The 17,022-nt window shown below is 37.5% G+C and overlaps 2 protein-coding genes across 4 annotated transcripts in view; one reads left to right on the forward strand and one right to left on the reverse strand.

The window, feature by feature from the left end:
- LOC123009501 (autophagy-related protein 16-1) overlaps window positions 1-17,022 on the reverse strand; it is a 159,128-nt gene that overhangs the window by 108,178 nt on the left and 33,928 nt on the right. The window lies entirely within an intron of this gene.
- The window catches only part of LOC123009500, a 39,049-nt gene that overhangs the window by 3,763 nt on the left and 18,264 nt on the right, over window positions 1-17,022 (forward strand). Inside the window, exons 2-3 of the mRNA XM_044405871.1 lie at window positions 7,725-7,757; window positions 15,146-15,489. Of these exons, the coding sequence (XP_044261806.1) occupies window positions 15,153-15,489 (337 nt within the window). The 5' untranslated portion in view covers window positions 7,725-7,757; window positions 15,146-15,152. The remainder of the gene's footprint in view (window positions 1-7,724; window positions 7,758-15,145; window positions 15,490-17,022) is intronic.

Here is a 17,022-nt window from a genome sequence, read left to right on the forward strand (position 1 = left end):
CAGCACACATATAAATTATGTCCTATGGGAATTCTCCTATCGACATTTGCATTTATTACTATTGTTACTAAACAATAATATTGTGCACCGAGCACGACCACTTCGTGTTCTATCTCTTCCAGTCGTAATGTTAAATCAGACAATATTCCAGAGAGAAGAGGGGAGAAAACCGCGACCAAACTTTTCCAGATTCAAATCGATGACGTTTACGACGACGAGCAATTAAAATGTACAAACTTAACACTAGTTAAAGCTCTTCCAAGACCACGAACGCTCATATATCAAACTTGATTTATCTTAGGCAACGAAAAGAATCTCAGTTAATGGCCGATAACTCGTCAATTTGCTCGAGCAAAGCAAACACGGCCAACAACTTGTAAAAGATAAGTTAAATAAAACAACCAAGAACTTACAAACAAAAAAATCATCGAAGCAAAAACTGAAATAAAACAAAGATTCAACTTTTAACCCTTAAACTCTTCACAAATAATTAAGCTTTCGTGGTGGATCAAACTTTTTCAAAAGCTTGCTTCACAAAAAGTTAGCGTACGAAAATAATTGTCACTGAATTTATACTAGATGTATCAACCAATTCTACTCCACTATGTCTGAAAAAACATCGGTAGTCGGTTTAGACATTTCCGTCACATCACTTTTTACTGAGTTCTATTATGTACTGTCTTTAGTGTTTTTCATTTTTTAGGAAAAATGTTTGAGTTGTTCTCAAATTGTTAAATAAAACCGTTTAGTGGAGACCCGCAATACTCCCTACAGTTAGGAAATTCAAGAAATATTGATTAGACAAAGATTTCAGACATTATTATTTCTTGAAATAACGTAAAATAAAGACAAATATTTTTCCTACCAAAAAAATTCTCCCCTTCATCCTCATTGTTTAAGACTTGTTTTTATTAACCTCTTCGACTAAATACAAAAGTTTTTCTGTCTGGAATATTGTTTTATGACAAAACTCCAAATTAAAGAATACAAAAACTCATACATATTATTTGTTTCACGATTGTAAGCTTTTAGGAGTGAATTTTTGTAATGAACCCTCACCAACCCCTCGACAATCAATAATAAACTTCAAAAGTAAATTTTTTCGCGAGTGAAAATCCAGGCAAATTAATTTCGACGTTGGCAAATGAGATAACGCAAATATTGATTGGAGCCCGGAGGTTTTAATAAAGCTCGCCGCGTATAAATTTGATTATTATTTTCGGGTGACAATATTGTCCTCGTTTGACGTTTAATCATCGACGTCGGTCTCTGATCAATTATTGTAAACCTCGAACGTATTTAACGTCACGTTGGCTTTATTACGCTAACTGCCAGTCCTGAGAGTCGGTCTTCGACATCAACACCCGCCTATTCCATGTAGTAGACGTTTACTTATTGGTCCATGTTTAGAGATTGTACGACGGGCTTAATTAGCTCGGCATCATTGATATAAACAGGATTCCCTCGAGATTTTCGCATTTTATACACCCGATCCCTTCCTCGTCCTTCCAATTAATTACGTTGCTCGATTCGCAACGTGGTGGGAGGGAAAAAGAGCGCGCGGGCCGCCACAGGATAATTAATTTTTTTGCGATTTTCTTCGAGCCCCAACAGAAAAAATGATGAAACCTGCGTTTAGAAAGGAAATTTAACGTGTAATGCGGTTTTAATGGATATTTAATTAATTTTCTTGTTTTTACTAGCCGCTCGTAATTGAATTAAATCGCATCATTGATGGCACGCTCGGCCTGCGGCGTTAACACCAAGACAAAGAACTCAGCACATTCTTCGCAAACCCCTAAACCAACTCGGTAATAATCCCATAAATCCCGCGAATATTCTAATCCTTCCTTATGATAGCTATCTCTAAAATAGCTCCCGTGTTTGACGGAACTACCGCATCAGATCGAAATTTATACCGCTTCCAAGCTTAAGCTTAACTCTCTCATTAAGACTACTATCATCATCGCTTTACAGTTAGTGAGAGCACATCGGAAAACAATAAGAAGTGTATGCGTTCCGTGCCCTACCAGAATTACACGATGCTCATTGTAAGCAGCGTATACCGTGTGAACAAATTCTTTTTGTGTTGATACTTCCATCGCAATAACTGTACTCGTTTTAATTAAAATCAGCACACGAATCTGACCGAAAACGTGAAAACTTATTCGTCAACTCGACTAACCAGACGGACGAGTGGCGTTTTGTCACCGATATTATCGTTTTTTAAACACCTTGTAGCCTCTAATTAATGGAAGAACGGAAACGAGCGCTTGTAATTATTAACATTTCTGTATAACTCACCGCTTGTATAAACATATATAAATAGTACTACTACAAGCCAATTAACCGCAGTCGAGCTAAAAAGAAAATCAAGCGTTACCAATTACGGATGAAACACAACACAATGTCGCTGAAACGGCTTCAAAAGGTTACAACCTGTGTAAGTGCATCTGCAAGCAAACAAGATGCACTTTCTACAGTCAATTCGAAGCAATACAAGCAATTTGCAGACGTAATTCATACTCAGAAAATATTTCTTAATAAAAATTACTATTCTTACTGACAGAAATAAAAAATAAAAACCAAAAAATTAAATAGAAGAAACTGATAAGCCAATAAGCAAGTTAACAAAAAAGCAAAAAAACCCACAAAACAAAAAGAAAACAATTACAAAATAGGACATACTGAAAATAAAATAGTATTAAATAAAATGGCAAAAATAATACACAGTTGTCCAAAAAAACGTTGAGAGATCTCAGAGGGTAATTCCCTATGTCAGAATAAAAAAGTTCCTACGGTTCCCATGACCGAAAATGAATCTTAGGAAGCTAGAACCATAAATCGATCTTATTAAACGGTGCGATGTAAATCAGGTAGTAAATCCGAATCTAGCAAAAAAATTAAAAAATTTTCTTCCAAAGCAAAATTTGACGCCTTAAAAAGTTGACTTCAGTGTACCCCTTCTCCCCTAAATAGTGCAATAGATTCAGCCTCAAAAAGTTACTCCAAATGCACTTTTTTGTAAATCGATGTCCAGAGAGCTCTAACTCCCTTAGGGAAGATTTCCGGACATAAGTCCAAAAAAACACTTATTTTTCGACGATATTATGTCAGTGGACTGCGGAAGAATTTTGACCAAACTTAAAACAATTTTAACTCATTAACAAAATTGAAATAGAAATTCAAAGGGAGAATTGTAATCTTTTTTTGTCAAAGAGTTACTCCTTTTTTGTGCACTTATTTCAATTTCGCCCGGTGTATCTATAGGTAGAACCAAAACAATCAAATAAAGCGAGAAAACAATTAGAGAAAAATGCAAATGGATTTATAAATAGGTCAAAAAACAAGAGAATGAACAAATAACAGTATAAACGAAAAATACAACAAATGAGATTACAAAAAAAAATAATAAGGAAAAAATGGTATATTATTAAGAATATGCCATTCTAAACGCGTTCCAGACTACGACTAAAATTTAGAAACAATTTGAACAAATTTATACAAATATTTAAATTTGTGACCATTCTATGAGTATTCTGTTTAATAAAAATCAACCAAGAAGATTGTTATTCTATAATATTCGTATAAAAAAGTTTTCACTGGTAGTTGTAAAGTAGGATTTGATCTTCGATGTAATAAAAAGCGGATCATGTACCGATCGAAATCTGTCAATTTGGCCTCAACAATTCGTTGAAATAGTGTTGGTGTGAAAAATGCTGATTGTAGATACCCGCCTTGAATATCAATCACTCAACAATATAGTTTCATTATTGTATCAGGTTGTATGTATAAGTAATTGCATTGTGTGTTTTAACAATGCGATCTTCGGTCGGCCAGTTATTAATCGTTGTCCCATTATGTGTTTTATTGAATGCTGCCGATGTACACGTCTCGTTTTCTATGCATAGCGACATAATGAAACATGCCAGCAATATACGATTCGAATCTATCGACCGCTTCGAGGACTTAACGACCCTTATAATACCTCATCTCGATATTTCTCAAGGTCCTCGTGGCGTCCTCCACACTCGTGGGAAATGCTCGAGAAATAATTTGACTGTGTGTTCATAATTCTTCCATCGACGGACGTTCCGGGATTTATGTCAGTTGAGACGTGAGTCCGATAAATAATTGACCAAAGACACCCATCGCAATGAGTGCTCTCAGTAGCGAGTTTTCCGCTTCAATCTTCCTAAGTAAATTCAATTTAGTCCGTTTGAAGTTTTGGGATTTTTCAGTCGAAAACGACTCGATTCGGGGTCATTTCAACGGAACGCATTCAGCTGTCACAACTTGGCGTCTGCTGACCACTTTAATCTTTTGGAAGTTATCCAGTTCGAAAAGTTTTCACCCTAATTACAAGTGTGAGTCAAATTTATTCAGCAGGTGCGTTGTCCATCTCGGAGAAAACCGTAAGAGCGAGTCCGGTGACACTGATTCCTTCCACGATATCTGAATCGAGCGAATTTCTGCATTAAACATTTTCAGTCGGAAAGGTTGATTTTTATCTAAAGAGGGTTATTATGCAGCGCTTCGAAGACTGGGATTTATGCGACGTCGGGGTCAAAATAACGGCCAAATACTCAAATCGATCAGAGTTCGACCTTGGTTTAATTAATGAGCATTAAACGCATCTCCTGCGAGATGATTTAAAACACAATTTATCGCGAGACATTTTAATAGCATTCAATTATTAAATGTTATCACAATGTATCGAAAAATCGAGGCGCCAGCACGACTTACGCTTTTTTCCTCCCAGTAATTGAATTTTTTACAAAGTGTTTCTCACTTGCTCTTGTGTGTTATTATTTTAAGTACAGGTAATGTCTAGTCCGCCTCCCTTCGTGAACTTAACTTATTATTTACAAAATACACTGAAAAAATCAACACGAAATTTTAATTTATGAGAGAGGAGGAAAGGAATGGTCCTTGATGGATGCCTTGCGGGAGTGACTTGCAACTAACCGCCATTATAAAGTTAAAAGTGCGACTTTTTGCACCATCAAGTCAGCAATAAATCAAAATAATTATTTGTCGAGAAAAAATCGAGGATAATATGTAATTTCAGCTGGTAGCTTATAACTCAATTATGATGGTTTAATTGTTGAAAATAATTGTAGATTTGGACTGGGTTACAGTTACCCATTATGGGCATTAAGATGATCTTTCGTACCATCCGAATTTCCACGTAATCGTTTCTATTGTTACACGTACGGTAATAGTAATTTATCTAATTATTGTGATGAGAAAAATTTCGTCCGAAAAAAGTTCAACGACCACCAACCAGTAAGTCACTGAGTCAAATGCGATTTTTGCTTTCCTCGTTACCTGCTTTTGTCAATTTTTCTGAAATCGCCACAAATCACGTTCTTTAATCCACCGTAACGGTACAGACATTGTTTCTGTAAACGATGAAAAGATATCCTTTCCAATATAATGGAATTTTTCATCGACTTTCGATGCATAGTCAAGATTACGATCCACCACCGGCATTCTTCATAACTACGAGGAAACACTCTACCAAATTGAAAATGGTAATAAGATAGAGGCAGGCGCTACTTCTAACTGCCAAGATAAATCTTGCAATCGATCCGCAGGGCCTAAATTACAGTTAATAGAGTCGCCGCTCGCGTCTAGCCCCTTCGGAAAAAAGCATTCCGACGGACTTTACTGGTAATGTTCCGTTCGCGACCTACATAAACAGCCGACAGTTAGTCACAGGAAACATATCAAGGGCGATTATCGATCACACATGACTCACTGATCCTAACTGTTGTTTTACTATAGACAAGAACCCCGAATTTGGACAATGACAATAGAACACACAAATCTATCCGACAACAATTTAGACACAGTCGAATGGCATAATTACGGTAAAACGCATTAAAACTAATGGGAGATCGATGCAACTGATGGGTTTCAACGGTTCTTAACGATTTACGCATCTGACCACAGACATTGTGACTTTAGATGTAAACAACAGACGCAATTTTGCAATTCTACAACTTTACGTGACTAAAGAAACCCGGTTTTGCTGACAACAAAAATCATTCAGATTCGAGTTTCCCGTTTCACCACGTTGTTGTTTCGTCAAAAAACCTCTAAATACGTGTAAAAAACCCCAAGAAAATATCTTCCTCAGTTACCCACTCATATTTCAAGTTTTTATACAATTGTTTCTGATATAGTAACTATTTCTATATAAATCCCTATTACATCTTGACACAATTAGAAAAGTAACTTTCTTTTGTAATTGACTGTCAAAAAAACTCTTACGAGTAGAATTTTAGAAAAAGTGCACCTCTACTTCACGACCATGCAAAATTTCAGTTTTTTGTGCCTAGCCGTTCAGGAGATAGTGATTAGTTAATAAGTAAGCAATCTGTTAACAATATTTTTTATTAATAACTTGATAATTTTTATTCAAATTAAACCTTAAGTCTTTTCGAAGCATTAGTGGAGTTTTGAATTTTACATAATACAAGAATAATCAATCAGATCAAATAATCCAGGTGGCTCAATGATGTTTCAGAATCCAAAGAATATGTGTATAAAAGATCTTGGTTAGGAATTCCATTACCACTATTACTCTTCTGTTATTCGCAATGTTTGAACTTGGTATTGAAGAAAAATATCTCACATTTCCAAAAAATCTGTGTTATTTTAATGATTTGCAATACCAGATAGGTTTGAATCACATTTTACAACTTTTCAGCTGTGGTGTGGTCTAAAGACCGAAAGAAACTTTATTTTCAAGATCAGTTAATATTTGACCAGCACCAAAATGTTTGGCTTAACTTTCAAAAGGAATGTCGTTTAAAACACAGTTTAGAAATAAGTTGATAGTTTTTGTGTTGGTTGTTGTGGAATCCATTACTTCGTGCGCCCGCTGATAGAGGCTTTGCATCGATACATCGATTAAACTAATCACCGATCTGTCTCCCACGCTTCCAAAATGGTTTCGTTGTAATTTGCGATCGTAGGATGCGTAATTAAATCGAATTTAACGGGATTTCAGCTCATAGATCAATCTGTCCTTGCAACGTGCATCCGAACAGACGTTTCTCCGGTCGCGTTTTAACGCGATGCCGACCGCTTTATTCAAATTAAATCAGTTTCTCTGATAAATAAAGACGTGGGAAAATTCGCTCGACAATTTCCTGTCTTCTCGTGAAAAATATTTCTAACCGTACATGACAAAACGGCGGGATTATTAAACATATACAGACAAAGTACCATTTGCATTAATGCGATTACGATTAATTCTGGTCGAGGAGTCGTCAAACAGGAAGACCAGACCTTTGGCTCGAGGCGAGGAATTAAAGCGAATTTGTGTGGCGCATCTTTCCGATTAATTAAAAAATACGAAGTCAATACAGGATAAATAATTGACTCTAACTAAGGTGAATTACGGTATTTAAACGCAATTAGGGCCGTTATAAATTCATAGTGGTGCTGTAATTCTTCAACTGGTCTATAACGATCCGATGGATTCTTGTCGACTAATTACCAACCAGATCGATTTGCTGGAAGATGACATATAATCAACTAGTCGTACACTTCGATGGAATTCTAACATTGACAAGAAAATGCGGAAAACATCCACTGATGGAGCCATTGTAGACACACAGAACTGCCATAATTAGAATTTAATCCATTCAACACACAACAAGACATAACTGTTCAATAAATCATCTCACAAATTTTTTCTCTTGTTTCAGGGTCCACATTCCATATTTGAAAACCTAGACCAGGTGAGTACCACGAAAAATTGGCGTAAAAACGCTCAAATACTGCGTCACGCTCTATTCGAAACATTTAAAAAGTCGACAATACTCTCAAATTACATGCTTTTATAGTCTAAAAGCTATATTTAATTTATTCGGCGAATGTTTCAAATTTTCGGAAACATGCTAATGAAAACATCAGAATGCCACCAGAACAAACAAAATTCAAGAAATCCATCCAAACAGAGTACCATCTTCTACAGTTACTCTCAATATCTATTATCTCAAGATCCTGGAAATCAAAAAAACAGCCCACCGCAACATTACAAAGACCTCCAAAACAACCATTTCTATGTTCCATGAACACTTCTCGGACTTGCAAGCTTGAAAACAATCAGCTTCTAACGGATGTCCATCCATTGGAACCACAACACTGCAAGAACGTGTTGTGACCCATACTCCCTCACAATTAACCAATTTGTTACATCATCGTCGACGTTAAAAACACTTTCATGCTACTTGACTTAGAAAAAACTATCTCTCTCGTAGCCGGTGCACAATGACAGGACGAGTAATATAAGCGAGGCAATGTTTGATAGCGGTCATCATTGTCCGGTCGAACATCAGACAACTTTAATTAGTCGTTGCATATATAAACGTTTTCACTCGTGTCTTACGATAGGTAATGGATGTTACTTCAATGAAACGTTGATGAAGACCGTGTCATTATAGTGTTAATTACGATCCCGGTGGTCGCTCCCTCCTGCATTGGATAATTCTAGTCAATACGTTCCGACGACATTTATTTGTTTATTTAAAAAAAAAAAAACTGTATTTTTCGTATTTTCAAAATAAAATTAAAAAATCAAAATTCAATTAACCTTCTCTTTTTCTTATATTTTTAGAAAGGTTATAAAAATACTCATTTTCTATTCATTCATTTATTTATTTGTAACGCTCCAAACATTCTAATTAATTTGCTATTCAATTATTCTCGCCGCGAGCGTTCGACCAGTGTTTGAATCGCGTGCAAATCCCAGAGTACCGTTTGGTGCCCAAAATAAATAACCTTCAACCTATATCTCGATAAGTCACCACAACCACGCTGAGCGTTATTAATTGTGCCGACCACCTGGTATCTCCTTGATGGATGTTTCATCGACTCCAACCGGTCTACAAAACGGTACATAAATTCGATGGACACTTTAAGACAACCAAAATTTTGTTTACCATCCTCTCATTCAGTTTTATGGTTGACAATTTAAAGTCACTAACAACCAAATATAGTTATAATATCTTAATTAAATCGTCGTGTTGGTCCACAAAACGGTATTGTTGTCAACGATAAAAGAGTCGACGTTCCGCATCTTGGAATAAATTTGGCACGTAATCGGCACGACCTTCCCCTCTATACTCGGTTTATAGTACAAATAAGCATGTTTGACTCCGTGAAATACAGACTCCTGGTTGCACATAAATATATGCGTATTTCGGTAACCCAATCTCGTTTCGTATTCGACCCGAATACGTAAAAGACTCGGAAATAACGGAGGATCGATCTCGGTGCATAACAGTTTTTCACGATTGCATTTAATCGACCAATTTGCCAAGATACTCAAAATCAAATTGACAAGCCAAATGACTACAAATTATCCACGATTAGTACGAGTACAGTTACCTGAACCACCACCCACATAAAACAATTAGCTAAAATAAATCCAATGGTTCAATAGTAGGTTAATGGTGCACACGGACCTCAATAACAATTCTACTTACGTGTTGATAATCATAGGAAAGCAATTAAATCGCGGTTGCATATCATTATAATATGCCGTCGATTATTATTAATCGCATGTCGCCCAACGCGGGGCATTCCAAAGTAGCCGCATAGCGTCTCGTCCGAAGAGAAAATGCGTGGATAAAAACGAGCGAATAGATCGGGGCAAAAGTATAGATCGTGTTCGAGGAAGAATCGTGCAAAAACGACGAATTCCAGCGTCGCGACGTTGGTAGCCCGACCGGACGTACACTGAATTGATATTTATGTATATTCATGAGCATGCATGAGGGCACTTCTCAAAACAAGCAACAAGCAACTAATTCACCCTCAATCATCGATCAACAAATTTCAGCTTTACCTAGTGTCTCCAAAACTAGAAATTTGATCTGTGATCGACTTGCCGTATCGGTTATCGATAATTGTACCATAATATAACCCGGCAGGCGATTAAACCCGATATCCAGATTTCTGTTTCCCACATGCATAAAATAATTTGTTTAATGGTAACGGCTCCGGCACCAGTGATCTGCATACCGGCACGACCAGAAGGCCGCCACTGCATACATGCAACGTTAATTGATGTATTATTGTAGTGTTCAGCTTTAGCAGGTTTGTTTATAGACTGGTTTGCATATTCAATATCGGCGTTATTAAATTAACTATAGAGAGCTTTGCCACAAAAGACTATGCGGAAGATTCGAAGAGGTACTTGACACGAACCCTTTAATCCGTCCTTGGAACGGCCGTACGTTGCTTAATGGGAGAGCACGACATTCGTGCTACCATAAACTCCACGTTGTTAAAGTTAATCGCTCGTTGAAATTTCTCTCGCCAGGTAGGTGTTTGCCTGTGTCTAATGAAGTTTTACGACGGTTTTTCGGTTATTAGCAAACAATTTCAAACAGCACGATTCAGTGATCTATCAAGAGTGTAGATTCTAACCTTGCGATGGGTTTCTTTAAGTTAGTGCGATCTTAATCAAGCATTGTTTATGAGATAATTTCATTTCGTACGCTGAGCTTCGTCTGGTTCGCAATGAGCCAATTAAGGTCTGAATCAAAGTACGATTAATACAACTGCTCAAGTGGAAAATTAATTCGTTTGTTGCACAGATCGAGTTCTTGCCTCAATTATACACCTTAACCGAATTAGTCAATTTTTAAACGTTATTTATTGATCGTAATTACACCAGCAAACATCATCTATTACTTATGAGCCACACGCTGCTTTATAGGTCAATTAAAGTCTCCACTTCCTTAAATAATCATCAATTTCGAGGAAAATCAGCGCATTGATCTCTGCAAGTTTTTATTCCGCAAGAGCCCATCCTTCCCAAGTCGAGATAACGGTGTGCCATTCATTAACGATCCACAAACGACCATCTACATAATTATATTCCGTAATGCTTAAACTCAAAATAATAACTCACGTTGATTTAATTAAAAAAAACGTACTCTAAAGTACTAACTAGTTTCGATTAATGGAAAATATCCAATCGGGATCATTATGTAAACTAAACCACATTACAACACGAGGCCACAAATCACCGCTACTAGTACTCCACATGCTAAACTAGCATCGGCAAGTAGTACCTCGATTAATCAAATGATCAACGATTGTCATACCGTATACAACTAATCGCTACATAACATACAAAGACTGATTTACACTCGAATTCACTAGACTTTTCAACAACATTACTTTATAAAATGACACGGAACGCAAATTTCATAATTAATATTTACCACCAGAAAATATATTCCAGAGATAGTTAACCGGATTAAAGCAATCACTATTAAAATAGTTATATAAAAAGAGTGATTCCATAAAATTATAATTGCTGCTAGTTACAAATGATAATTTATGTGCATTTCCCTTGTAACAAGCGAATTAAAAACATAAAACTGACTCAAAAATCGTAATTGCCAAGATTCCAAAAACAACACGAAAATCATGTAGACAATCAAATTTAACTCCAATAAATCGATACAACCATTTCCAAAATCACCATTAACCACCATAATCAAAATTATTTCTTCGACTCTATGTATTTAAAATCCAAGGGATGTTTAGCACCTTACAACTGATAACTCAGCTCAACCAATTGCAAAACCCATATATTTCGCCTATTTGTTCGCAAAAAATAATAATCAAAAATAAAAACACTAGCTTGTTTACAACACTGCAATAAAATAAAATTTAATCTGGAAAATTCTACTAGTCAAAAAACCATTTCCTTTACGTATGAACACTAAAAAAACTTAAAAGAATTTTTTAATGCACAGTTTAAGAATACGAAGCTGAAACCATTCTCAAAACTACATAGTAAGCGTAGATACTAGCATAATCTCAAAAAAATAAAATAAAACAAAAGTGTAGGTGGTAAAACCACCAGATGTTTAACTAAATAAACCTTTCAAGTAGAATAAGGTATCTAGATTTAGATCTCCACCGAACTCCAAGATTTTTTTTTATTTGAAAAAAACATTATTTTCGAGTAATTTTGCAAGTCTGGAGTGCCACCTTGTGTATTATAATCTATCACGTACTGTTGCAAAAAAAAATATTCAAAAATCAAATTGAATTTGTAGCAAAGCGTCGTCGTTCCGTCCGACAAACTTTGCGGTCTGTTCACAACTCAATTGATAAATTCAGACGCGGTTGACGAAATTAATAGACTCTAGGAAATAATTTGGCAAAGGCGACGAAGCATGACACTCTAATCCAGTGTGAAAATTTCCAATTTTTGCCTCGTATTGTAACTGTATTCACAGAAATGTGTTGTCCATTGACAGCACAAGTCGCGGAACTCGGTAACGACGTGTGGTGCATCCAATGTATGCACCGTATATACAGATACGTATCGTTTATTATACCTGTGGTAATAGCCGACAAGCGGCTTAACGGTGCGTTGCTGTTATCGGCAACGTCTTTAAGTCCAGAAGGCCGTACTTAATGCCTTGTGCCAGCATTGACAGCCTCTGGAGATTGAGCGGCAGCGACAAATGACCTACGTCTTCTCCCACAAAAAAACAACAAATTCAATTTCAAACGCAGATCGTATCGGTTTGAAGCTTCAATCGAGCAAGGTTTTAGTTGGCGCCCAACGCGGGGCCGTGGATCTTTTCTTGGTCGTTGTCCTTCCGAGTCCAGTGCACCGGCCAGTAATTAGTCGGGTTGTTCTGCATGGCAAAGCCGAAAAAATGCGGCAAAAAGTATACCCTCTGATGTGTAAATGCATCCGGCCACTTTTCACGAACTAGCCACAAAAAGACTTCATTATCATACTCTGCGATAAATGCGAACTCTATTTGAGTAAACATTGTTGCATTTATGTACTATACAGTAATTTCTTTGAATAGTGACTCACAAGTCCATACTAATGCCTTTCGGGGGTCCGAAATGTGCAACCGAAACAAGTTCCATACTAAAAAACGCGTTAAATTTTGAATGACCCTGTATAATGGGTAAAGGTCCGATTAGACGGCGGCTTGTGGCGTAAATTAGCGTCCACCTGAAACTGAAAGTTATGCGGGCATTCGCGGGGTCATCAAGGTCCTGGGACACACCACCTTTAGCCCGAGGTAATGTCCTGATAATTGATATGAAACGTGCAGGTCACTTTTACTTTTCCAGAGTCAATGTCATAATGAGGTCGAACAAGCCAAGACGGAATAGTACTTTTACGTCTGTTGTTCGTGTCGCAGCGAACAAAAGGACTAAACAAGGAAGTAGTAGTCTCAATAATTAATGACCTTTGGTCAAGAACGGCAACATTTGGAGCATCAGTACTCACAAAATGAAAGTAATTAAAACATGGACTTCTTTTGAGACGAGCAACTTATGCAGATTTAATAACTGATATTTAATGGAATGATGGATAGGAAAATTGTAATGCAAATAAGAATCTAGCAATTAAATTGTCTCGTCACGTAATAAAATCTTCATTTACCGTTGCGCTTAGAACATCTATATTTACCCGCAATTTCCTGGAATCATATGGAAAATGTCTATTTATAAGCGAGGCAATGGCATGACTGGCCAACAATGCAACAAACCGACCCGTGTAATATTTATTATTCGATTAATTAATTCACTAAGGTAATACCATTCAAGCACGCATCCTACAAGGTTCTTTACATTCCAATATTTCCAACCAATTACAAAATTACTTAACCATAAGTATCGCTTGATATCATTCGCATATGCTCTTTGTGTCCCAATTTGAAAATGGAATTTTAATCGAGATGAATCACAAATGCAAAATCCTGTGGTTGCCGTCATCACACATCATCATTTTTTCGACGAACTAATATCGAACCGAAGGTTCACCAACCTAACCAAATTAAACTTTTTCAATCTATACCACAAACTTTTCGCACTTTGGGCTAGACAAACTCTAGATACTTGGCCGTTGGAATTTATTCAGATAGCTGTCTGATCATGCAGGCGTGCAGTTGTAAGTCATGTTCGGCCTGTCGTACCAATTACGTCAGTAACAAATAGTCCAAGTCTCGCCCCTTGGGTTCTACATCGCGGAACGTCATGAGGTTGCAGCGAAGAATAGGTTCCGGAAGTCCAACGGCAGACAAAAAATTCTGACGCATTTTGCACTCGTAGCTGTCTTCTAGTTTATTTCCCAACTAGTTGACAAAAAAATTAAACTTTTATAAAACAACATGATACAAACTTTTTATGAGTAGTAATACTTGAACCATGCTGTATGCAACCATTAAATAAAATGTTTCTAAATTTGACTATAATTTAAACAGTAAAAATTTATTCAAATATCAAAATATTTTTTTTATATTTAAAACCAATGGGGCTCTTTACCGGAAACGCTGCTTCTTTTCGGGGAATGAACAGAGGCGTATCCGAATGCCCAGTGTAATAACACACCTAACATCCGGATAATTGCACACCGCTCCAGTTGAAATTAACCTTTATTATGTTATCATTTAATTATAATAAACGTAGTTTTTTTTTTGAATGTAAATTGAAATACGTGAGTCGAGATATCATTTCTGGTATAAATGAAATTATGTTCGAACAAAATCCTGAATTGGAGACGTAAATTCCCCTTGAAACCGGCTCGTAAACAAGCGAAACCGTTGGCAAGTTTATACTCGCAAATATTTAAAATGATATTGATAATAGTGGCAGAGAGCTGTGTACATTACAACGTAGGCACATAAACTATACAAGATCACGAACGTTGACAGCTGTAAATAATTAACAGATATGTAAGAGAACTGTAAACATGATCGTAAACTTCCTGGCGCACCGTGCGAAAGTAAATCAATTGAAGATACGTAGGTGCACCTACGACAAAGAGACACTCTGATTTGTGGAAAGATTGCGTTCTGAAATTTTTTACGCTGAGACTAACGGACGCCACGGCTTACAGCGTTACAGTTCGAACAGGTTGCGATGTAAATTACACAACGTGCCTAATTATTGTTCCGAGTAATTTGATGGCAATTGTTCCTACAGGTACGTTTCAATTATTCCGCATCCTCTTCAGGAATATAACGTTATTCGATAGTAATTAAAGTAACACGCACGTAGACCAAACTGGACAGTGTACCACTTTATTTTTCAAACTTTATTCTTGACTTTTCTTATTTTGTTCCAGATAGACCATGAGCTGGCCCAGAAGACTGCTTTTCGCCATGCTAGTCGTAGCGGCGTACACTCACGGCCTCGGCGAAGATGTGGACGCGGAAATCGTCGAAGCTCCAGATAAGTTACCGGCACCGCCTCCGAGCCCTTTGGATGACTGCGATCCGGAACTCATCGGATTCGAGTTAATAACCGGTTACGTGTTTTCCGCTCCGGGAAACGTACTCGATTCGATACCGGGCACTCTGATGCTCACCGATTGTTTAGAAACGTGCCAAGGAAACGACTCGTGCCAGTCGGTCAACTACGAGACCGGACTATGCGTACTTTTCAGTTCCAACGCTGATGTCTTGCCAGGTGAGTCGAGAAAGCTCCAAGCTCTAGCGGCGAGCTTGAAACACTTACACACTCCGATGACCAAGATATGCCCCGAGAATTCAATTTCCCAACGATTTTTACCAAATGATGAAACTCAATCCTGAAAGATTACGAACGCCATTTATGGCAGCACCTACTTATCGCGTAGCACTATCAACAGGATAGACACTAATACATCTTCCATAAACCACCACTTGCAGCTTTATGTGATGCCTATTTCTGTCTCCAGAAATATATTCGTCAAAAAAACACATCACGATCCGAATTGCTCTGGTTTTAAGAGCCTGTTTCATGATTGTTAGATTTCGCTAGATGGCAAGAGCGTTGCCACTCTTCTTCCTAGCCACCCGCAGCTACAAATTGGCTCAGCCAAATGTCGCGAGCTTTGGTCGGTTCATGTCTATACGTAATTAAATCCCCTCTCATCGTGCACACAAAGCTCCTCGTCTGTTGTGCAATTTTAACGGGGGATAATTATAAATTACAGCAATTTGTGGTAAATTGCATCTCGTCGCGTTGCAATGGGCAATTAAATTTTCGATATAGTTGAGTGTGGATGTTTTATTTGTTCAAGTGTCTGTTAACAGAAAGGTGATAAGTCTTTCGCACGTGAAGTCACGGACAGAGTAATTTTTCCCCTTTGGTAGAAGCGAAGATGGCGACATTATTCATCGAGTAGTCCCTAATCAAGAACGTTTGCGTGTTCGACGCGCATGACTCCTGATGAAACATATCGGGCATCCGACACACAAACACTGAATGTCAATCGATTTGTTCCCACGCTGGAATACACTAACATGCGTAATCGGAAGATAGCATCTTGCATGACAACGATCATGCTGGAAAAATTCCAAGTCTAGACGATGAAGACGAATCATTGATGTCATTTCATATTGTCAAGCGACGATTTACGGATGAGAACTCCACCACTCCTCGAGACTCTAATAGCAATAATTTCGTTGCACCTTCATCAAACTCTATATCCCTCGATCACTTTATACCTACTCTCATTTAGCCAACTACGTACATACATCATTTGCCGACTTAATCACCGGTATTGCAACACTATTATTTACGACGTCAAATTCTCCTTAGACACAGTGACCCATTACCCATTGTCGTGACGTTTCTTCCATCACTTCGGACAGCTAATAATAATAACCTATACCAGCGAGTAACGTCTCGTTCCAGTTCCATCACAAAATCAAAAAATGGCGAAAATACGATGTTCTCTTCGCTGTTAATTACATCGATCTCTTCCAAGTCATGAAGTTTGCCAATAAGTCTTTGTTTCACCACACGACCTCTGTTACATCACGATTCCGCTTCAACTGTCATGTCCGACACAAGTTCGTACAAAATCTCACCGCCTGAGGGTTTTTTTCCGACCTCATTAAACGGGGAGGTCCAGGCCACCTACAACACACTCGAGATGATAACACTCGGGGCGGTAACTGACACATACACGGTTTCTTTCCTTCGAGTAGGTGGACAAAATGAAGTTTGAGCTTT

This window comes from Tribolium madens, unplaced genomic scaffold (genome assembly GCF_015345945.1).
Source record: "Tribolium madens isolate multiple individuals breed KSU strain unplaced genomic scaffold, Tmad_KSU_1.1 Scaffold_7;HRSCAF=85;Tcas5.2_LG10, whole genome shotgun sequence".
In the NCBI taxonomy this organism is placed as follows: domain Eukaryota; kingdom Metazoa; phylum Arthropoda; class Insecta; order Coleoptera; family Tenebrionidae; genus Tribolium; species Tribolium madens.